A 23,125-nucleotide genomic window follows, 5' to 3' on the forward strand; every position below is an offset into this window, starting at 1 on the left:
ATGGCCACTACCTGGCAGTTAGTGGCACCTGGTTGCCTCATTTCACTACAATAATCCGTATGAGAGCTTATGTTCACTTAGCAGCATCCATAATGGAAAGATTTTTAAGAGTATGTGTGTATTAGTTCTGCTCAACCTTTATCAGAAAACCTCTTCTGTTACAGTTCTGGTTTTAGCCTCTTAGGAAATGTCACGAAGTCCTTGATATAAATGATGAAAAATAAGAAGTACTGAACCAATTTTGGCACCAAGAGTAGCTGGTGGGGCAAGAGAGCACTTGATTCAATGCCCTATTAAGTGCTGACATACTTACAAGCCACACTTTATTACTGAATGTACCAGAAATTTGGTGGTAAGGAAGTCTTAATCTGTTCAAGACTAGTAGGGCAAATATGCTTCTATCTTCATCTCCTTTATGACTGTAACTCTCACAGTCTGGCTTTCTCATAAAATTGTAAAAACTGGAATAGGAACTCACAGAAGAGAACTCTTACCAGCAGCCTGGCGTGACTCTGATATGTCAAAAGGGGTTTCAGGTCCCTTTTCTCTCTTATGAGGAACTGATGGGATCCCAGCGCAATGGAGTTTCCAGCACTGAATGCCACCCCTTGGAGTTGGAAGGTGCAGGTGAGGTCACAGAAGTGGGGTGCTGGCTGTGGTGGCTCCAGGTTCCTCAGGACTTTCCCATGACACCTGGCCAGCCCCTGGGATAGGGAAACAGGATTGTTCTGCTTATAAGCAGTAAAAATCCAGAAACACAGATCATACAAGTGGCATGATTCCTCCTCGAGATGTTTTAATTGTAGCCAAGCATCTGGATTTTTGTGTGTAGGTGTGTGGAACTTAAAGGGTCTAGGAGATGTCTGTGAACTCCTCATTTAAGGAAGAGAAAAAAGAAATGGACCCTCCACTCCCTGATGGTGACATGGAGAATGAGTCTGAGAAGAACACAGGTGTGGTGCTTAGTTACTAGCAAACTGATTTCAAAAATAGAAATGGCCAAAGGAAAATTGCCAGCACCCAGGAGGGACAATTCCAGCTGAAAGATAATACCACCTAGCTGCCCTTAAGCACACAAGAGATGTCAGAACTCAACTCCTTTGGAGATCAGATCCTGTTTGAGCCTTCCATTGCCCAAGATAGGTAGGGCATGAGGGCCAGAAGAGTTTTCTGAACATGCTGCTGTCAGGCCTTGCTTCTGCACAGCAAAGTCAGGCTCCAGGTCTGCTTGCAGGATTTTGGCCTGATTTCCTAGCTTAGCGTAACAGTTTCTCTTAAAGTTCATATCTTTCTTTGTCATGTCACTTATTTATTACAAATTAATTTCTTATTTTCCTTCATAATACAATTACTGTAAGGAAGGAAGATATGTAGCTCTCTTTTCTGGTGGTCTTTTTTTTTTTCTGATACAACAATAATAATTTATTGCCTATTTGGGATTAGTTCCTTTCAGATAGCTTTTCTGCAAGGTTTCTGGTTTTGGCTACGAACTCTTGAAATTTTCACTCCTTAAGTGGGATTTGCCAAACTTAATTATCCACTATCAAGCCCAAACAATTATATTAAAATTAGTATTCCTCAAAGGTCTTTGACAGTATTAACTTAAAAAACACTATCACAAGGAAATACGTGATCAGTTAATAGCTGTTTGCCATTTTCCTTTACATATTGGATTAAATAATTGCGGGTAAAATGCTGGCTGAATTTGACTGACAGTAGCAGTGTAGTATAATTGTTAATCCTATCCTTTTCCAGTGGCAAGATGTTGTCAAAATGTCTGGTTGTTTTACTTCTTTGTTGCTCTAAAATATTTATATTAGGATGGATTTTTTTTTTCCATAAATATCTAACATATTTGTTTATAATTTCTCTAGAAGTCTTTTGATATCCACAGTGGCATGACTTGCAACAGGAGACAAATATTTGAGACCCTTGACTAGATGACCAAGCTAAGTCACACACATTTTTTTCCAAACCACAATAAGCCTAACTTCTCAATTTTTCAATAAATAGCAGCATTTAGGATATTAATTCCGAAATCCTTTTTGTAGACTTCACTTGTGTACAAAATTATATAGCTGAGCCTTCATAGGTTCCTTCAATACTTAATACTTCCAAGTTAGTATACTTGTATGATTGGACAAATCACCAAGCTATATGTTTACATTAGCATGATTTTGTCTGCATGCTGCTCATTTTGAGTTTCCTCAGGTATTCTGATATATTTCTTATGCCAGACATTCAGAATGAAAGAAGCAAGGACAACCTTGGTAGCTTCCTTTTCTGGATGAAATTCCTTAGTATATATCAATTAGATTTTATCTTGGCAGAGAAGAAGAACAATTTCTTAAAATCTTCCTTTACATCCATCACCAGTAATTCTGAGACCACTTCATTCATTCAGTGGCATCAACTGGGACCTGGTTGCAATGCTAGGCAAAATATAAGAAGTATTTTCTCTACTCCACAGAGCTGCTGAGGTATATCATGATTTATCGAGTATTTGTACAACACAAACAAGAGAACAATGTAAAGCAACCTACTCAGAGAACAGGCATTGTTAACCAAGCGTGAGAGATAGGATTTGCAGTTATTTGGATGCAGCCCTCAGAAGTCACGCATCAAATCAAGGAGAGAACTTCCCTTCTAGCTCCTGGTTTGTGACTGGTACACACTGGGGCTGAGTCGGGCTGACCAGGATGCTGTGTCTGCAGCCCAAGCACCTGAGGAAAGCAGAGGGAGGAGTCTCTGGACCCATCACTTTCCAGTGCATTGTTTTTAACTCAAATAATCATGATTCAGTGCTTTTCAAATTCCATCATGAATGGCAGTGTTATTATCTGTATCAGTGACAACTTCTATAACTCCACAGGGGTGCAGGGGCCACTTCTGGATCTACCTCAGAAGGATCCATTCACATGCTGCAGAACTATCTGGTGTCCTGAGCACATGACAGACATGTTGTTGAGGGATGATGCAGTCAGGATGGGGTTTGTGTAGCATAGACAGTCAGTTTCCCAGAGTGGGAAGTTCTTTTTTATCAGAATGTTCAGTATTGTAGGGTCATTAAGCAAAGAGGATCAGTAAGCCCTGTCATACTGCATCAAATCTTTGGTTTTGCTTGTCTCATGAGTTCTTTGCATGGGATCTAGACCTATTTTTACCCTTTCTTTCGTCTTTCTCACCAAAGTAATACAAGAAAACCCATAATTTGAACAAGTAAGTCCTGGCAGAAGGAAAAGGTCATAGTGAGGGAGCTGCAACTGCAGGGCTGGTTGAAATGTGGTGATATAGGCACCAGCTGGCCAGTCTTGTCCTCTCATACTTCTGAATGAACAGACAAAGTGCAAGCTCCATGTCACACATCGATGCTAAGTGACACTTAAGAGGCATACAAAATTACAGGTCAATAGTCTGAAACAATAAAGGGAAGTAAGGAGTAAGGGAAGAAGACAGTGAAAACTGTGACAAGGAATGAAAAAGAAGATTCCATGTTGGAAAAAAATACATATTATATCTTTGGCTAGAAATTATTTTGGTAAAATTACTCATTTTTTCTTATGCATTTATTACTCTTGAAAAGGAATTTTCCAAATTTCCATTCTCTATAACTGTAAGATAAATTATGAATTGTAGGCAAGAGAAGCTGCAGCACTTCTATTGGGTCTAGTTACATTCAGTCCAAATGTAAAATAGCATTCAAACACTTTCTCTTCTGCTGTGCTTGAAGAGTACTACAAAGCATTCCCAGCCTGATTGCAAAATCAGCCAGCAGTGTCCTGTCCATGCCTGGGAAAATGTGAATCAGGTCAGGAGAGCTTGGAGGAACTGGCATGGGTTTGGCTTGCAGGTCTGTGGGGAAATGGGATAAAGAGAGGAAATTTTCTTTTCCCAATGAACCCGGAAATTGATAAAGGGTAGAAAGGCATCACATGAGGGATCAAAGGCCTAACATGAGAGAACTGTGAGTCCTCCACATATGGGTTACAGAATCTGTGGATGGCTCTTTCCAAAAGTTGCCAAGGCATGGCCGGTCTGTGGCCCCAGAGTCAGCTTGTCCCCACACCAGCACCACAGGGGTACAACACACCAGGAGCAATGGGACTGAAGCAGGAGTGCACTCATAGCAAGTTGAAGAGGGACTCAGGCTTCAGTGAGAGCAGTGAGAGGTCTATCACATCCAGGTGGCCAAATCTTTGCTGGGGTTGCATTAACAAAATGTATCTGTTTGGTTTCATGACAGACCAGAATGAAGTGACCTCCAGAATCATTGAGTCTTCAGAGTCTCTATCACTGCCTGACACCTTAGCAGAGAGGGACACACCAGGTTCTGACACTGACCTCGAGGCTGAAGGTGAATGTGTTTTGACCATCTACCACCACTACCTTTTTCCTTATATTCAGAGCTGTACCTACCAGCTGGTGTGTAACCAAAATGGAGACCAAGGAAACAACCCTGCCAGTGTCCAGACAGCCACATGTAATCTGGCAATTGATGAAGGCAGGAGGTGATGAATTTCCCTCTAAGAGCTCTACCTTTGATGCCAAGCATCTTCCTTAGTTGCTTTCTATACACCATGGCTATTCCTCTGTTCCTTTTTCTCTCCTCTCTTCCTTAATAACCAACACTCCCAGACAAGCCCACTGCCTGGGCAGCAGGAGCAAGTAGCTGAAACCAGGGATGGGACTGAGGCCCTGGTTGTGCATTTCTGATTAAATACTGCATAGTAATTGTGATCTGCATATCATAGGTTTGCCTCAACTGTCCCAGAGTTTTCTGGTGGCTCTCATCTTCTGTCTAGTGAAGTCAATCCTCTGGCTAAACACATCTTGCACTCATTTTTATAACAGTAGGATTTGTCCATAATTTAGGATGAAAATTTAAACTCGTTATAAATGGATGGAAAATCAGAAACTTTAAGTATGCAAGAACAAAAGACTGTTTTGTTAGAGGTCTCAGACTGAACTGGAAAATAGATTTCACAAGAGGGAAAGCTGTCTTGAGGTCAGGCCACTGAATGCCTATAACAACATGGAGAAACATGAGCTCTAAGTATGGGGTTTGATGAAGGAATTCCAAATGACAGGTTTTTGTGGAAATACAGCCTCCAGCTGCACTGAAACATCTCACTGCAGCTGTGTCAACAACACCCAATGGCCAAGATGAGAATGCTGGGATTCTTTCTGCTGTTCGTAAGCCAATATGTTCTGAGCTGCCCTGGCTCAGAACAGGCAATATCAGCTGTGTGCTTCAGTTAAGAGAAAGAGAGAGAGAAAGAGAGAAAAAAGGAAAGAAAGAAGGAAAGAAAGCCCTTTAAAACCCTACTGTTCTTGCATAGTGTTACTTAAATTTGCTAAGTTACTTAAAAGAGGAGGGAGTACACTGAATGCACCATTCATTAATATTTTTTTTCTCTGTAGATTCTGAGAAGGCCTTTGTGAGTATTACAGGCACAGAGCTGTACTTGGAAGCATGCAGGCTGATGGAGGTTGTGCCTGTCTCACATTTTATTCAGAACTTGGACAAGCCTTATATAAACCTGAACCACCACGGTCTAGGACCCAAAGGTGTCAAAGCTATTGCTATTGCTCTGGTGGTGAGTAACCAGTAAGAGGGCAGCCACTGTTCTCAAGAAGAGGCATTTTAGGTGTCTCTCAGGCCTGAAAGCCATCACTGGGTACATAGTGTGGGAGAAAAAGTCATGTATCTTCCCCAGAGGAGCTCTTAGCACCTGTTTTGTTTCTGATCCCCTGCCCAGGAAAGTCTTACAGCAATTGATAAAAGCAACTGCTGGCCTTTGCTGGAGTTACCCCCAGGAACAAACTGGTGCCTTTTGGTGGAACATGAGTCCCCAGTGTTCTTAATCCCTACAAAGCCAGAGATGGAGCTGCAGGGATTGGTATCCCCCACTCTGGGATCTGCACAGGGGTGTACCACACTCATTGCTACCAGCCCAAGATGTCTGAATTGCAGTTTGGATCTGAACCTGGGTCTTCAGGATGTCAGGAAGCAATAGAAAGTCTTACTCACTCAAAACCTCTCCAGAAAAAGCATCTCTTTTATATGCCAATTCCCACTGTCATGGCTCTGTTATATCTCCTGTACTCTGTCCTGCTCATGACCTGCAGTTCTTTCTGAGGCTTGGAGAACATGTCCAGTGTCTGTTGAACTGAGGAAACTATCCCCTTCATTAACTTTTCAGCAGGTTTTTGTTTTTCTTTGTTTATCTTTGTGTCTTCCCAGTCCAACACAACCATCACCCATCTAGAACTGGAAGACAACTGCATTTTGGCAGAAGGAGCCATATGCATAGCAGAGATGCTACAAGAGAATTCCTCACTTCAAGAACTGGTACCCAAACTGAAGTAGTTTGTAGCCAAAATTATTGTTCATCAAGTTCAATCATCTGGAAGAAAACCAGTTCATTCTATTATAGATTCTATTATAATTTTAACCAAATAACCATTGTTCCCATGTAAAAACATCCACATTCTGAAAGTCACAATATTTTATGCTGCTTTGCTTTTAAAAAGTACAAGCTTTTGGATAGTGAAAGTGTGCATATGATGGCAATCTGGTGAGTCTGTAACTGTTCCCTTCACTAGCAGATGTGAAAATAATTACCATAATGAAGTCTTTCTAGTTCACTCTTAGCCAAGGGAAAAAAAGTTTTGGTCAGGAACTTTCATTCTCCAATATGACATGGGAAAACTTTGCAAATAGATTAAGGGAATAACGCAAAACTTTCAGATATGAACTGGCAGTAATATTCCTTTAATCTGAAACTGGTGTATACATAATGGATTTTGATAGGCCATGAGATCTGTGTTACAATGGAAGAAATTATTTCTGGCCAAATGCCTCTTGGTTCACTGAAGACAAAGACCCATATGAAGCTGCTGGCTCTAGGGTTTATTCCTGCTAGTAATAATACAAGGTTAAACATACCTGCAGCTCGCAGGTTAATTACTGTCTGGCTGCCATTTCTCATACTGTGTGTCTTGCATTATTAGACAATAAGCTGATTCATTCTTTGTACTCATCCTTCTTACTCTCCCTTTTTTCCTCCAGAACATGTCAAATAACCACCTAGACACAGCAGGAGCTAAAGCCATTGCCAGTTTCCTTTTGGATAATATATCCTACCTCCATGCTCTTAAGCTCTCAGGTGAGCTCTATGCACTCAAATAGTGATGACAGTGGAAGTGAAATAACATGTTTTGTTCCAGATTCTCATCCTTAGAATATTAAATTGACTATGGGTAGAATCAGTCTTTCAGTTATGACTCTGATGGGAACCCAGAGTAACAGTGGATCTGGATTTATAGTGATGTGAGTAAATGTTTGGCATGCTTCATTCACCTCCAGCATCTCTGAAAACCAGTCCATTATGAGAAACTCAGATAACTGCTGGAGTGTCTCCCACATCTTGGAATAATACTGGTCTATGGAGCAAAGTGGAAGAGTGACTAACTTCTTACAGCCAGATATGGGCCTTGATTAGACTTTTAGAGCAACAAAGATGGAGTACCTCTCTTATGAGGAAAGGCTGAGAGAGCTCGGACTCCTTAGCCTGGAGAGGAGAAGGCTGAGGGGAGATCTTATTAATGTTTACAAGGATCTAAAGGGTGGGTGAAAGGAAAATGGAGCCAGACTCTTCTCTGTAGTTCCCAGTGACAGGATGAGAGGCAACAGGCACAAGCTGGAACATACAAAGTTCCATTTAAACATATGAAAAAACTTATTTACTATGAGGTTGACAAGGCACAGGAACAGGCTGCCCAGAGAGGTTGTGGAGTCCCCTCATGTGGAGATATTCAAAACCCACCTGGAAGCAGTCCTGTGTTATATGCTCCAGGTGATCCTGCTTCAGTGGGAGAGTTGGACTAGATGATCTCTAGAGGTCCCTTTCAACTGATGATTCTGTGATTAACTGGAAGCTCCACCTAAAAGCACAGTATCCTGCAGACCTCAGCACAGCACCAAGGAAAAGATCAGTGCATTGTTAAAATACTTTTCTTCCGCAGGAAACAACTTTGGAGAGGAAACTGCACCATACTTTGCAGAGGCATTAACGGTGAGTTACCTGAAATCCAAGGTCATTTGCAGCCCTAGATGTGTAACAGATTCTCCTTACCCTGAAGCTGCTACTCACTTAGCATGATTTCACTTGCCAATGCCCATATGATTTCCTGGCATAATCCTGCTAAGTGCCTCTTGCTTACTCCAGAAATGAGAGAGGCTTGGAGGACACAAAGCAGAGTGGACTGTAACATTTTCTCAGGACAGCTGTCTGAGAAACAAACCTTCAAGACACAGCAACAGAACAGCATCTGGGTGACAAAAAAGCATTCTGAGAAGAATAAGTATACCAACTTTGCATCATCCTGCAATTTTTTGGTAAAAATAAGACACTTCTCAGCTTAGTTCCTGTTTCAAAGCCTCTACATCAGTTGGCACCACTAAAAGCTACCCTGAAGCAGTGCCTTGACCTGGTATCAGAAATACAGATCAGACTACAATATTGGAAGTGAAACGGGCAGGAAAAGAATTGCAGGATGTGTGGCAGGCCAGGCATGAGCTGTGTGAGGAAAATTTGCACAACACAAAATGCCATTGCTTTTGGTGTTTTGGGAAGATGTGATGTTACATGCCTGACAAAGCTTTGGTTTTGAGACATGCAGTTCCACAATGTCCATGCTGATGATCTCCCATGCACTGATAATTTCAGTGTGTCTGATATCCCTCTGTTTCATCATCATGCCTCGGATGCATGGCACCTGGTTGCAGCTGGCTGGAAGATTGCATTATCTCTCCACTTTTGTCTCTCTGCAGGCAAATTACCAAGTGAAGGAGCTGGACCTCAGCCACAATGAGTTCTCTGAGAAGGGAGGACAGCTCCTGGGACAGATGCTTGGTAACTTAATTTATTACTCTGGCATAGCCAGGAGTACAAGCACTGAGACTTGATGGCATCAGCACAGTGAACATGTATTTCCCTCTGCAACAAAAATGGCCCATGACCTGGTAGGTAGTACAAAAACAGAGTGCCTGGATTTAGAGCTTCCTGCCTGGTTCACCCTCATCACCACAGGTGACTCGAGCAACTATTAGTAATATATCAGAACACAAATGCAGGTTGAGAAGCTGCAGTAACAGAGAAATCTGTGTCAGAGAGAAGGGGGCTGAGAGTGAACTCCCTCAAAGAGTATAAAGCAGAAAATTGCATTTTGCTAAAATCTGATAGGATCAGAAGTATTGTTTGCCAAGTTTTGATTACCAAGTTCAGGAGTTATTTCACTTTTCTGTAAGTAGCCCAAACCAAATGGTTTTAGCCATAGCACAGCAAGCAGCAAGGGAAACAGATTAGGAAGAAATAAAATTAAGATGACTAATTTATAAGCTCAGTGAAAATGAGATCAAGTGTGCTAGTAGCCCTAGAGAGGAAAAGCAAAAGAATTATAGTCTTTCAGTAATCTCTCAGTTCTACTAGTGCACAGGGAGAGACTTGCATGAGTATTGGACAGCTGCTCTTCCCTAAGTATGTCTAACATGACTGGTATCATCATGGCCATAAGCATGTGCTCTACACATCCAGTGTTCCTCAAGCATTTCAGTAAAACAGTGCCTTCAGTTTAATTAATGCCCTCTTTCTCCTGGTTCAATATTTCTACTGATACAAATCTCTTTCTAATTACGGTCCATGGCTTTAAAAGATAGATCAATTAAAACTGCAGTGAGGACAAGGCAGTGTGCCCCTGCCTTGAACAAGCCTGCAGGCAAGGTGAAGATCAGTACTGAAACTTGTGACCTTCCTACGCCAGAAAAATGACTCTCCAAAATTAAAGGTCTTACAACTCTTCTTTCCTTGCAGCTCACTTGAGGAGTGAACAGCAGAGGTTACTGCAGAGACTTTTCTGTTTTGTTTCTTAAAGGAATATTTTTATTAGCTAAATTCAGCATCTGCCTCCACCCGAACTCCCATCCATGGAAAATCTGGACAAAATATTCTCTCTGAGAATGAGAAGCAAGTGTTGGCAGCAAAACTCCTACCCCTCTCAGTAGACACAAATCAATTCACACATACCCTGCTTTAAGTAGAACTTACACTGTGAGGTGTACTATGCATGTGAATTGGCACTGGCACATATACAGCTGGGCATAGCTACCATATGAAGCTGAATTCCTCTCTTCCTCTAATCAAACACATGCAGAGTAGGTCTTGATATTTTAGATATGGCAAGGAGAATTCAGCCATTTTTCATAGTAAGAAGAACAGATAGTGTCTATTAATATAAGAAAACTTCCCTCTGTCTTCCTCCTTCACAACATATTCTTTGATTAAATCAGCATAAAAAAACCAACCAACCAACAAAAAAACCAAAAAACAAACAAACCCCCCCCCAAAAAAACAAACAAAAAGCCCAAACAAACAAACAAACAAAAAGGCACAAAACCCCAACAACCTGTGTTCCGTTTCTGCATGTGATCAACAGTCCATTCTCTGTTCTTTGGAAACAAAGCAAAGACTGTAGATGTAGGTTCCTCCTACTGTAATCAGTGAAGGCTGTTGCTGAACTCCCAGTAAACTTTGTTAGTCCCTAAATGGGTTAGCAGCTGTGTCCAGACCATTGTTCATGAGTTAATATCTCAGTTTCTCTCTCCTAGCTAGTAATACAACACTGGAGATTCTGGACCTTAGCTGGAACCACCTGAGGAGGAAGGGGGCAGAAGCACTGGGCAGAGGTCTCAGGGTAGGAACTCCCCTATTTTGTGATACCCTTCACAGTGATTAGCACGAGAAACTGACTGAAATACAGACTGGGAACTCACATCTCTGAGGTCTGAGTAGGAATGGTAGCTGTAGTAAGGCTCATCTTACTGACAGTGGCAGTCAGTGCCAAGAGAAAGACTAAAGCAGTGAGTCATGAATTATGTAGATTAATAAACCCTAGTGAAATTGCAGATATTTTGTATTCACTGGGGCTGCATGGTTGTGACTTGAGGGATGCTCCTATCTCAGCCAGGCAAGAGGGTAGAGTGATACAATACATGGCCATGCAGTAGCTAAGATCTCTCTTCTCTCTCTGGAGGGCAATGGTGCACTGCAAATGCTCAACCTTTCCTGGAATGCCATTGGTAATGAGGGAGCAATGGCTCTAGGAGATGCTCTCAAAGTCAATAACGTGCTGGTTCATCTGGACATCAGCAACAACCAGATAAGTGATGAGGGAGTCAAGAAACTCTGCAGGGGCCTTGATGTCAATGGAAAACTCAAAATCCTGAAGGTAAAATAAAGCCTGGGAAGGGCTGGAGGATTGAGGATTAAGCAGAGGAAGTACAAAGATCTGAGTCAGGAGGGACAGAAGACAGAAAGGAACTGTCTGAGATAGAACTGGAGGAAATTAGCATTGTTCTGGGTTGAATGTGAGCAAATCAGAAGGAAATTCCATCCTGTGAATTTCTTCCAGGGCAACTAAATTGCCCCATTCCCTCAAAAAATCCTCCAGGGACTGGCTTGTCATTATTATATTAATGGACACCCATTAGCACTCAAAGTGATTGATTCCTGTCAAGTCTAGTCTCAGTCAAGTGAGAACTTCAGCTTTTAACACATCTAACAGAGAGCCTAGACATTCAACAGTCTTGGATATATACATAAAATGAAGTTGTGAAGGTACATCTGTACATGTGGGATGCACTTCAACCTAAAGCAAAGGTTCACACTGAAGTCTGCAAGTGGGCAAGAATGTATCTCTCTCAGTGTGCTAATGATTTGCTAAAAAATTATTCAAACATAGGATACACTGTCATTGCCATGTCAGGGCAATGGCACAGTACTACCTGCAGAAGAGGAGTATTACCAGTTCCTGGAAAAACAAAGCCAAAACTTCCTTCTAATAAGATAGGGATCAGCAGTCCTAGAAAGGACAAAACTGAATGGCCAGCCAAGATGGTTTCAGAGGTTAGGGTTGAGAGCTAACATTTCTTCATCCCACATCACTCCCTAGGGATTCAGCTCAGAAAAGCAAGCTTGCTTATGGGCTGCATTCTCATTTATATCTAACACCATCATCCTGAGAGCCTGCAAATGGCATTATGGTGGTATCTATAAAGGGGCATTTATAAAGCTCCTGTCTTTGGACACCCTTGTCCTTGTAAATCACTGCAACCACACCAGTATTTAAGACAGCTATTTGAGATTTTGTAAATAAATGTGTCAGTTTGCATTGCTCTTAACCTGGCTTGAAGTAAGGTCACTAGCTCACACCAAGTCATTGCTCTCTCGGTGTAGCTGCACTGATTGTCTTTGGAACTGGTAACACAAGGAACTTAGAGGATATCTTCCGCTGGCCAATGATAACCAAGAAATTTTTTTTTCTAAAAGTGTGCGTGGGTACTTCATATGATGTGGAGTCCAAGGTGGGGGAGAGGTGATGCTTGCACACTTAAAAGATGTGTATGTCAGTGCTAACCCAGTAACACGAGATAGCTAGGCCCTGCAGACCAGAGGCAGCTGATCAGCCTGAGATCTGATCTGCTGTGCTGCCAAGAACCCAGAGTATGAGAAATATCCCAAGGGGCATACCCCATTCCAGAGGGATCCTAATAGCAAGCACACATCCAAGCACAGCCCACTGTCTCAGCTTCTCCCCATCATATGACTGAATACATAATCTACAACACATACTCCTGTGTAATAGATGTAAGACAGTTGATATGTGGAATTTCACACAAGGAGACAGAGAAAAGCTGAGAAGGCAACTCCACTGCTAAGATGAATTACAGAGTTTTGTGAGGCAAAGACAAGAGGTGGTTAGATAGCAGACAAACCCATCAAAAAGGACCATAGTTATTCAAAGCCCTGCTGAGGAGTGGAAAAAGAGGGTCATCCTTGAGGCTACAGCATGCCTTCTGCTAGGCATGAAATCCACATTGTCACCATGACTGGACCTGTGTTTCTTCTTCTACAGATGTCCAATAATCCAGTGACCGTGGAAGGTGCCATTTCACTGCTCATCTCTGTCAGAAAGAACGCAAATTCCATGATGGAGCAGATTGACATCTCAGTAAGAGCTTATGTGCTAGAAAGCCTACAGAATACTATACATTTTTAGGAGTAGGGTGGACCACAGAGCTGCCCCCTTCCAAAACTGTTTAGCAATTTGCTGTTTGTTTCACTTACGTACAGCCACTAATAAAAAGAAGCAGCTATCTGACAGCCCTTCTAGGACCACATGGAAATTATAGGACTTTGGTCTTGCTCTAGAGCAAAGAGCTTGTAGTATCACCATATTTCACTCCCTTCCATTGTGCAATAGCAGAACAAGAACACGGAGTGAATTCCCACTGGAGAATGAATTCTCTTTATCCCCTGAGCTGTCTCCCTCCAGGGTAGTCTCAGATGCTATGTACTGTGAACAGCTCCGATACCCTGTCAGTATGTATGAGGAATAGAGAAAGACAGATGCTTCAAGGCATTAAAAGCCAAGCAACTTTATTTAAAAAAAAAAAAAAATTAAAACACTAAAAAATAATTAAAAGCTGGAGTGGAAGAGAAAAAAATCAGAAGCCAAATCTTTGTATGCTATTCCATAGCAAGTCGGGAGCACAACACATATTTTTGTAACCTTATGTGCTGCTTCTAAAATGGGAGATTCAGAAATGCTTCTGAGCTCCTGAATGAGGGCAGGGACTGCATTGCAGACCAACACTGGGGAGAGATCTGGGCGCATATCAGTCCACTCCTGGCCCTGCCATTCATGCACTGGTGCTTCATGAGAGCAGTTACAGAAAGTGTCAAGAGCCTCAGGACCCTCCACTCACCTTTGGGATCACCATGATTAAAGGAAAAAAAGTTTTCAGAAATATTAAGTTTGTGACTTGGAACATAAATAATATGTTCACACTTTAAACTAGCTAAAAAAAATGTTCATAGGCAGTTTTGGGTACCCAGGTAATGTGTTGTGTCTAAGTTACATCTGCCTTACATGTGTATCTTTCTTCTGTGGTTACTGTATTAAAGAAAGAAACTAAACCAAAGCAGAACAAATAATATTAATTTATGGTCTTTCCTGAGAGTATTGAGGGCTTTCAACAGTGATCATCTGAAGAACAGGCATTCCTCTAGGGCAGAGAATTTTTCCTGCATAAATTAAGATCAAAGAGAATTATTTGACAAGTCTGCAAGGAGTCAAGCCTCACTCTGCAAAGGAAAAGTAAGACAGGCTGTGTGGGAGTAAAGGATTTCATTACAGTATACAATTCTTCTAGTTTTATTACTATTTAACTATTTATATATAATAACTATTTATATATAATAACTATTTATTCACTATTATTGAAATGGAGGCACTTGAGAAATTTTGAAGCAAAGGGTAAATTAACATGAAGAATCTTCAATTTGACCTAAGTCTCACTATGAATTTCTGGGTTTTAGGGTTAAAAGGTGCTCTCTTCACTTCACCCTTAAAAAAATGTGTATTACCTGGCATTTCACAAGATAAACCATTAATGACAAAAAATTGCAATGATATTTTGGTAGCCCAATCAAATGCTTATAGCAAACATCTAATCTGTCTGACAGGCTTCATTCCACCTGTGATGTAAGGGGTCTTGCAATTCAATTCAGAATATTTGCAAATACGTATCTCCAAAGACCTTATACTATCTTAAACCTTTAAGAAAATAGTGAAGGTTTTAATCTTGTATAGGACACTTCAGGGAAGTCATAAATAAAAGCCTCTCTGCCCTTTTTCCCAGTGATAAATTCCTATCTTGACTTTTAAAAACTGAATAATTAGTGTATCTGTAAGAGTAATTTCAAATAGGAAGCATATCTAGAAACCTTTGCTTGGGTTTGTGTAGTGAAATGAGGCAACCAGGTGCCACTAATTCCCAGGGAGTGGCATGAGCTTGTGTTAAGCCCACCTGTGCCTGATTAAGGCAGGCCCTAACTGCGCACGAGCAGGATTAGGGGGCCAATAAAAGGTAAATCCTGAACTCACAAGCTCAGCTCACACTGGAACTCAAAATCTCGGCATGCTTGGCTTTAACTGCTTCTTTCAGCACCGCACTACCTTCATTGCTCCACTAGAGCTCGTCGCCATCAGCGTGAGGCTTTGAGGAGTCTCAAACCCGCAGCCTCGGCATTGCTCAGGTTTGTCTGTTACTGCGTGCTAGCCAGCTGCACCACTCAAACCTCACCCTGCGCCTTTTATTGGCCCCCTAATCCTGTTCATGCGCAGTTAGGGCACAGGTGGGCTTAACACAAGCTCATGCCACTACCTGGGAATTAGTGGCACCTGGTTGCCTCATTTCACTACAGGTTTGACAGCACTAGCAAAGGCAAATCAATAGAAAGGCACAGTTTTAACAACAGTTTATTGCTCTTACAACATTCCTGAAGCATGACTGTTCCCCACATTCTTCTCATAATCTACACTTTATAGGATTTCAACTTGCAAATACTATCAAACATTTAAAAGAAGTGGTGAATCAAAATAGCCAGCACATGCCATCTTCACCATTATGGTACAGAAGAAAATACTGTCTCTTTTCAGATGTCTGTTTTTCTGGACTGTGGACTGACTGCCAAGCATGCAGAAAGGCACCAGCTGGCTCCCTCCAGGTGCCACCTGACCCCAGCATGGTTTGTTAGGCCAGACACAGTGTTTTCCCTATGCTGCTTCTGAAACTGTGCTGGTGGCCCACTGGGCTTCTCATGGGGTCATGTCCAGACCTGAAAGCCTTGGCAGCCAGCAGAGGCAGCTCAGGCTCTCCTGTACTGTGTTGCTAGGATGCCCTGCTAGTGTGCACAGTGTGGGGATGTCTGAATGGCTTCTTCAGTCACTCTGCATCCATAAAACCTTTGGTGCTGAATGCAAGGTAGTAAACCCAGCCAGATCCAGACTCATTCATGAGTTGTCTTACTGTAGTAACAGTCAAGAACTCACTGATCATAGTAAGCTTTTACATGGATCTTAAGAATGGTGGATCTTAAGCTTCTAGAAAGAAGCCATAAGAATGCATTAGGAGACTTTGTATATAATCTTTGGGGGAAAAAAGACACCCCTTGAGAACCTCCTGCAATAATAGAAAACAGAAACATGCATGAATTCCCTGAACTGCCTTGAAATTTCCAACAATTAAATATATAACTAACATAATATGTGGACAATTCCCCTGTCATTATGAATATGAACAAAATCATAATAATGTTTTTAAGATATTAGTCAAGGCAATGGCAAATCTGTCATAACCTAAATTTAGAAGAATAAATTACAGTACCATCATTAATATTTGCATTGGTAATCCACTTTCAAATGTTCCAAACCCCCAAATCAGGACATTGTGCTGCAGCCCATTCTGTATGTGATAAAAGAGAAAACCTATAGCGTGAGCTCTGAAATGCTGAACTGTCACTACTCTGCTTGAAATTCTTAGATTTCGATGAATGATAACTTTATTGAATGATTAATGTTGATTTTAGATGGATTTGTGAACACAGAGAAGTTTATGTTGGTTTTGCGTGCCCACACCAACTTCAATCTCTTTCCTCCTATGTACCAGAATGTGTTGGTGAATGAAACTTTCATCAAATTGCTGGATCTGGTGTGTCAAATGCATCCTGAACTAGATGTCATCTATGGGGAGGTCGAGGGCCATGTTTCCAAGCTCCCCAAGCAGTATCCAAATCCCATGAAAGTGTTTCAGGTGAGCTACTGAATTTGGGTCCATAGCTCCCCTGTAGAGGGGAGCTGTACAGGGGAGTACTGAAAGCACTTGGAGGGGTAGAGGTTGGAGGGGGTAAGCTTTCTTCCAAATTGAAAATTCAGCCAAGCTCCTTCAGAAAAGTATATTCACAAAGACTGACACAAAGTTTGTATCTCCGTCCATTCAGACTGACTAAGCAAGTTGCTTGATCTTCAGAAGCTAATGCCTTGGGATATGAGAGCACTGAGGGGAAAAAATAATCTGAATAGATGTCTGCTAGCTGTGTATAAAAAACTAACTGCTTCCAGGTCTGATCCAAATGAGTGCCCATCTGCCTCAGAAGCCCCCACAATAGCTAAGTTTCACTGAACCCTTCACCTTTTTTTGTGCCTTAGCAGTAAAAATAACGTGCATCATAAAGTAACATACGGTAGTACAAGCAAATACTGTCCTAAATAAAAAATTGCTCTTTTTCAAAGTCTGTAATTTCTATGGAAAGCAGCAGATGGTGCTGTCCTCCTTGCTGAAAGGCAATGCAAGCACTTGAGCACTCCTCAGTTAAGTAACTCTGGCACCACCAGGCTCACTGTTTCTTTGCCATGCAGATTTTTAGCTAATTGGGTGAGACTTTGCATAGATGGATTCAGACGAACATAGTAATTATGGTAATGATTGGACGAGGAGTAATGGCTTGAAACTGAAACAGGACAGATTTAGATTAGATATTAGCAAGAAATTCATAATTATGAGGGTGGTGAGACACTAGAAGAGGTTGCCCAGAGAAGTTGTGGAGGCCTCAACCCTAGAAGGTTCAAGGCCAGGTTGGATGGGGTTTTCAGCAGCCTGGTCAAGTGGGAGGTTTCCCTGCCCATGCAGAGAAGTTGTAAATAGATGATCTTTAAGGTCCCCTCCAACCCAAACCTTTCTATTCTATGACTCTAAGCAAAAGCTTGGCCTGCTAGCTCATACTAAGCAGTCACATCTCGTGACACACCATCATGCTTTGCAGTTTTTAGCAGCACTTCTGGTACTCCAATGTGTCCTCATTCCAACAGACTGGAATTCAGAGAAGAGCAACTAAAGCAATCAGAGGTCTGGGGAGTGGAATGTCTCTGGATTACACAGACTAGCCAAGCAGTAGCTTGCTGGGATGAGGACCAAATAACCATATGCAATTATCAAAAGAAACAGGCTTGCTACTGAGTCTGTTTTCAAGGTATTAGGAGGTATAACAGAGAAGAATGGGATTAGCCTGAACAAAAGGATATTGTTCTGACAATAGAGTGGCTACACGAGGAGTTATGAACTCACATATCCCAGTAATAGGCTGAGTAAAGGGAAGGTGAAGAGTAAGAAGAGACCTGGAAGGAGGTATCAGTGGCTGCTTCATGGTTATATTCATATTTTATCTCTGCTTCTCTTAGGACTACCTGAAAGACCACAACCTACAACTCTGGGACTTTTTTAGGAGTATTGATGAGGATGGAAACATGAAGATCCCTGTGGCAGCCTTCCGGAGAGCCTTGATGCAGGTGTGCCTCTGGAAACACGGCAAGGATGCTCTTCTGGCAGGGTACTGCTCTTGGGAAACCTCTCCACTACAGCACAGCCAGCCGTCAGCCTTGCAGGTTGTGTCGATCAAACTAAAAGGCTAAATTCACCCATTGCAGAAGTTGAGCCCTGAACAAAAGTGGAGACCCAATAGAAATTCTGTGCCACCCAATAAATACTGCAGATGGCATCAGTGATAATGGAACAGCTTCAGAGTATCACAGGACCCTTGTAGAATCACAGAGGTCAGGTGTGATAGGATATACAGGATCTTGGTAGACAGTTACATCTTACTGATATGGGAAAGGGAAAAGGAGGCATTCAGTCCCTTCCCTCCAACACACTGGGTGGACAGTTTTCTTCCCACCAAAACCACATGGTGCTTAGGATAAGCACTAATGGTCAGCCAGCCATGATGCTATTTTACAACAAAATTTTTTTAAATGTGGTTTTAATCTTAAAAGTGTGAAAGAACCAGTTTTCGGATTTTTTCCATCCTTTCTTTCATGCACCAGTCCATCTGTTCACCTACTAAAAGATGATGGGTCCCAGTACAATATGGAAGATTTTTCTGCTTCAAAATATCCAGGTTTCTTAACAGTTATCTTATCCTCTTAGGAATCAAGCATCCCACTAGATCGAGACCAAATTGGGGAACTAGTGAGCAAGTTAGATCAGAATCGGACAGGGGTTGTGGACTACAGGTAAGTGAGTGACTCCACTTACTGTCCTGGCTTGTATATTTTTAATTTGTTTTTAAATTTGGCTAAACACCAAAATAAACACATCTTTATTCTCTTTAGAAGGTGAAAGGATGTATGTTTTTGGCCAGTCCATTACCTAAGTAGAAGGTAGATGACATAACACCTTGTATACATAGAAGCCTAGTTGAGTCAAACTAGAAGTCTTCTCTTTCTGTTTGATAAACTTGCTGTGAAAACACAGGAATCTCAGAGCTGAAAGGCATTTTCATTCATGCTCATAAGCCTGTATGAGAAGCATCAGCTCCACACTGTTGTCCTCCTTGAAGCCAGGGTAAGATTTGCAAAGACAGCACATCTGTGCCTTCAGACCTTTTCCTCCATCCTCAGGGACTCTCAGGTTTGTTTTTTTTTCCTTCTCTCTGATCCTTCTTCTTGAGAGACCTAGTTTTCCCTGGAAACCCACCTTCAAACTACAGAACTTTTCATTCTCTTGAAAGTGCCTCTTCTTTAGTGCCTGTAGCAATCTTGTCCAAGTTCTGAGAGCGTGAGCAGTCAGCAGTAAACTCCTTGGAGGTTGCCAGTTGCTGCAGGCTAAACCACTTGTCATTAGACCCAAAATTCCCCCTAGATTTCCCATCACTTCTGACATGTGACTCATCATCTGAAAGTCCTATTAATTATGCCCAAATATTTCCATCCCTCAGCACATATTGATTGTTTTAAATATATACTGTAGTCTAGTTTTAAGGCTAGAAGCAACCAGTCAATATTGCAAATCTCTTCACCTTTTAGCTTCCTAATGTTTACAAAGAGAAGCAAATTACTTTGCTAGATCTGGTCTTTGTTCTTTCACATACATTGGTTTCATACTAAAACTGCTGATGCTCAGCTTCTTAGCCTGGTTTCTCTTGTTTCATGGGGTTCCCAAGTACTCTACACACAAATTACAAACTGTAGTAGTAATGGTCAGCCAAGACTTAGTTTGGTGCCATTAATGCTGCTGACTTGATATGCAGTGAAAAATAAATACTAATATCTATTCCTTATCTGTCTGCTTAATGCATTTTAGCACTGTAGCATGTGTGTTAGTGGTAATGTCACCTTATAGACAACAGTCAGAAGAGTTGTGACCTTTGCTGTCCTTACTGTTCCCACCCTACGCTGTTTCCTCGAGGTCCTCTCAGTAGCTTTAAGATACCAGATATGGAAGGTTCACTTTACTAAATGAATAAGGGTTCACCTTTTTCTTTTCAATCAGTCACTTAAAGGAGGACAAGCCAGAACAAATGCCAGTGGAAGGTGACATCGAGGAAAAGAAGGAAGAGCCATAAAAATGAAGCAAGGAAGCAGGCCAGACAGTGAAATATTGTTGGAGAAATCCTGTAAGGAAGTTCAGAGTGGCTGTGGGGGTGTGGGGACCAGGGAGGTCGGGTAGTCTAAGTTATTGCATGCAGAAATAAAGTTGGTGTTCCACCACGCAGAAGGTCCCTATACAGTCTGGTGCTTTTGATTATGGGCAGAAGGGATTGGTCATTTGGAGCTGGTTACCAAATCTGTCTCACTTTTTATGATGGCAATATTGAACTTATTTACAGAGATGGAAACAAAAAGTGAGAATGGGGAAACCAAGAGAACTCAGGTGTTTTTATTATTCCCTTTTGAGGGAGAGAAGATGGACAAAGAAAGCTGACAGAGGTGCCATGCAGATAGCCCATACCAGACTTAGTGGTTCTGACACGGGGACCTTTGTAAGAGGAGAAGATTAAATTAAAGAAGAAACTACAGCTTATGTTGCTCACAAAGTTATACACAATATACAATAAGAATTGTATCAAATATCTCCACAGGAAAAAATATGCTAGAAGGGTGGAAACCATAACAGTTTGAATGGCTCAGACACTAAACTGCTTTTTAAAACCAGTATTTTTTAAAAAATAAAAGGTTTCAACAACTCTTAGGAATGAAAGCCTTGTATATATTAATATTTATAGAGAAACAGAATTTCTAAAATGCAAAAACATACAGATAAGCAAAGCCACAGGAAGTATATTTTGCCACACGCAACTGCCACCAAGAAAAGTGGAGAATCAGGAAAAATTGCCCTCACTGGGAAGCCCAGACTTCAGCAAGACAGGAAAAGAAGCAGCTGGTTACCATACGTCTGCATCCCAAAAGAATATCCACCTGGAAAAAAACCCTTTGAATTAGAATTTGGGTGGTTCCAGTGCCTCACCAGAGGTCAGCATGACTGTTGACATGATGGCCTTGGTATGACTGCTCAGTAGTCATCCTCAGTGGGTAACCGGCTACTCAGACTTAACTCGTTTCCCCAGCAGGTCTCTGCCTTCTGATGGCTGTGACTCTTCTAGGATTTAATTATGATTGCAGATGGTGTCTTCTTTGCATACAGAATGTGTGGGGTTTTGAGATGAAGAATCAGAGCAGCAGAGTGCGTTTGAGATGTTGGATGGTTTGAACTTGCAGGTGCATAACACTGCAGGGTTTTGTGTTCCTTCCCTAGTCATTCATAAAATGTAATAAGCTTTAATTGACTGTTCCTAAGTACCAAGTTATGTTTTCATAGATGTGTATGCCAAACATAGAATCATAGAATCATAGAATTGGCTGGGTTGGAAGGGACCTCAGAGATCATCGAGTCCAACCCTTGAACCACCGTTGCGGTTGCTAGACCATGGCACTGAGTGCCACATCCAGTCTTTTTTTAAATATCTCCAGGGACGGAGAATCCACTACTTCCCTGGGCAGCCCATTCCAATGACGGATCACTCTTTCCGTAAAGAAATTCTTTCTAATATCTAACCTAAACTTCCCCTGGCACAACTTAAGTCCATGCCCTCTTGTCTTGTTGAAAGTCGTTTGGTAAAAGAGCCCAACCCCCACCTGGCTACACCCTCCTTTCAGGTAGTTGTAGAGAGCGATGAGGTCTCCCCTGAGCCGCCTCTTCTTTAGGCTGAACAACCCCAGTTCTCTCAGCCTCTCCTCGTAGGGTCTATGCTCGAGTCCCTTCACCAGCCTGGTTGCCCTCCTTTGGACCTGCTCCAGGACCTCGATATCCTTCCTGAACTGGGGGGCCCAGAACTGGACACAGTACTCCAGGTGTGGCCTCACGAGGGCTGAGTACAGGGGCAGAATCACTTCCTTGGACCTGCTGGCAATGCTGTTCCGGATACAGGCCAGGATGCCATTGGCTTTCTTGGCCACCTGGGCACACTGCTGGCTCATGTTCAGCTTCTTGTCGATGCAGACTCCCAGGTCCTTTTCTGCTTGGCTGCTCTCCAGCCACTCTGTCCCCAGCCTGTAGCGCTGCATGGGGTTGTTGTGGCCAAAGTGCAGGACCCGGCACTTGGCCGTGTTAAACCTCATCCCGTTGGAATCAGCCCAACTCTCCAGTCTGTCCAGGTCCCTCTGCAGAGCCCTCCTGCCTTCTAGTTGATCAACACTCCCCCCCAGCTTAGTGTCGTCAAGCTTTTATTACAGAACATGAAAGCTGGAGAGGTCGGAGGAACGGTCCATGTCCTGCGTCCCACAGTTCGAGCTCCCTGACTGCTAGAAAGCCCTGCCAACACCCTCCTTCCCTGTCAAGAGCCGGGAAGCAGCGCCTGCGCTGGCCCCTGGGGGTCAGGCCAGCTCCAGCAGTGCCAGGCAGGAGCTGAAGGATGCGCTGCCAGCCCTCCCTGAGGGGACTGAACCCCACCCCCGGCACCCACCGGTTGTGCCCGCAGGCTGCTTTCAGCTTCTCGGCTGAAAAGTACTTCCTTGCATGTTTCCTGAAAAGTGCTATCAGCAGAAGCATCATTTTAACTGGTGTAAGACCTTCCTCCACCACCCTGCTCCTGAAGCTGGTGGTTTGCTGGGCAGTGGATGGTTTGTGCTAGACTCACTGCATCAGTGGCTCAGGGACTGGAGCTACCTGACGATTGGTCCCTGCCCGTGTGGCAACTCTGACATCACTTGTTGGACCACGTTTGTGACGTGTATGGGTGCGGTGGCATTGCTGTGGGGCAGTTTTAGTACTTTTTAGATCCAGTGAAGTTACTGCACATGATCCACAGACTTGAATGTAGTTATTTTTTTCTGGAAGGAGCTCATGTTTAAAACAGGTGACCTTCTAGTATGTTTTTCAGTGAGTCCA

At 42.4% G+C, this 23,125-nt stretch overlaps 1 protein-coding gene across 1 annotated transcript; it reads left to right on the forward strand.

Moving 5' to 3' along the window:
- The first annotated feature begins 859 nt into the window (after positions 1 to 859).
- Positions 860 to 20,303, forward strand: LRRC74A (leucine rich repeat containing 74A). Its single transcript, XM_008505241.1, has 14 exons — positions 860 to 953; positions 4,244 to 4,354; positions 5,422 to 5,597; positions 6,245 to 6,352; positions 7,073 to 7,169; positions 8,029 to 8,078; positions 8,837 to 8,918; positions 10,670 to 10,755; positions 11,095 to 11,289; positions 12,976 to 13,071; positions 16,574 to 16,717; positions 18,142 to 18,249; positions 18,887 to 18,972; positions 20,231 to 20,303. The coding sequence occupies exons 1-14, from the start codon at positions 860 to 862 to the stop codon at positions 20,301 to 20,303; spliced, it is 1,506 nt and encodes a 501-aa protein (XP_008503463.1).
- Positions 20,304 to 23,125: the final 2,822 nt, after the last annotated feature.

Source organism: Calypte anna, chromosome 5A (genome assembly GCF_003957555.1).
Source record: "Calypte anna isolate BGI_N300 chromosome 5A, bCalAnn1_v1.p, whole genome shotgun sequence".
Lineage (NCBI taxonomy): Eukaryota > Metazoa > Chordata > Aves > Apodiformes > Trochilidae > Calypte > Calypte anna.

Excerpts from the sequence above, each read along its gene's own strand:
- LRRC74A (XM_008505241.1), top strand. The coding sequence starts at position 860 with ATGTCTGTGAACTCCTCATTTAAGGAAGAGAAAAAAGAAATGGACCCT. Across the intron at positions 5,598-6,244 it reads CTATTGCTATTGCTCTGGTG|TCCAACACAACCATCACCCA; the intron begins GTGAGTAACCAG and ends GTGTCTTCCCAG. Across the intron at positions 18,973-20,230 it reads ACAGGGGTTGTGGACTACAG|TCACTTAAAGGAGGACAAGC; the intron begins GTAAGTGAGTGA and ends CTTTTCAATCAG.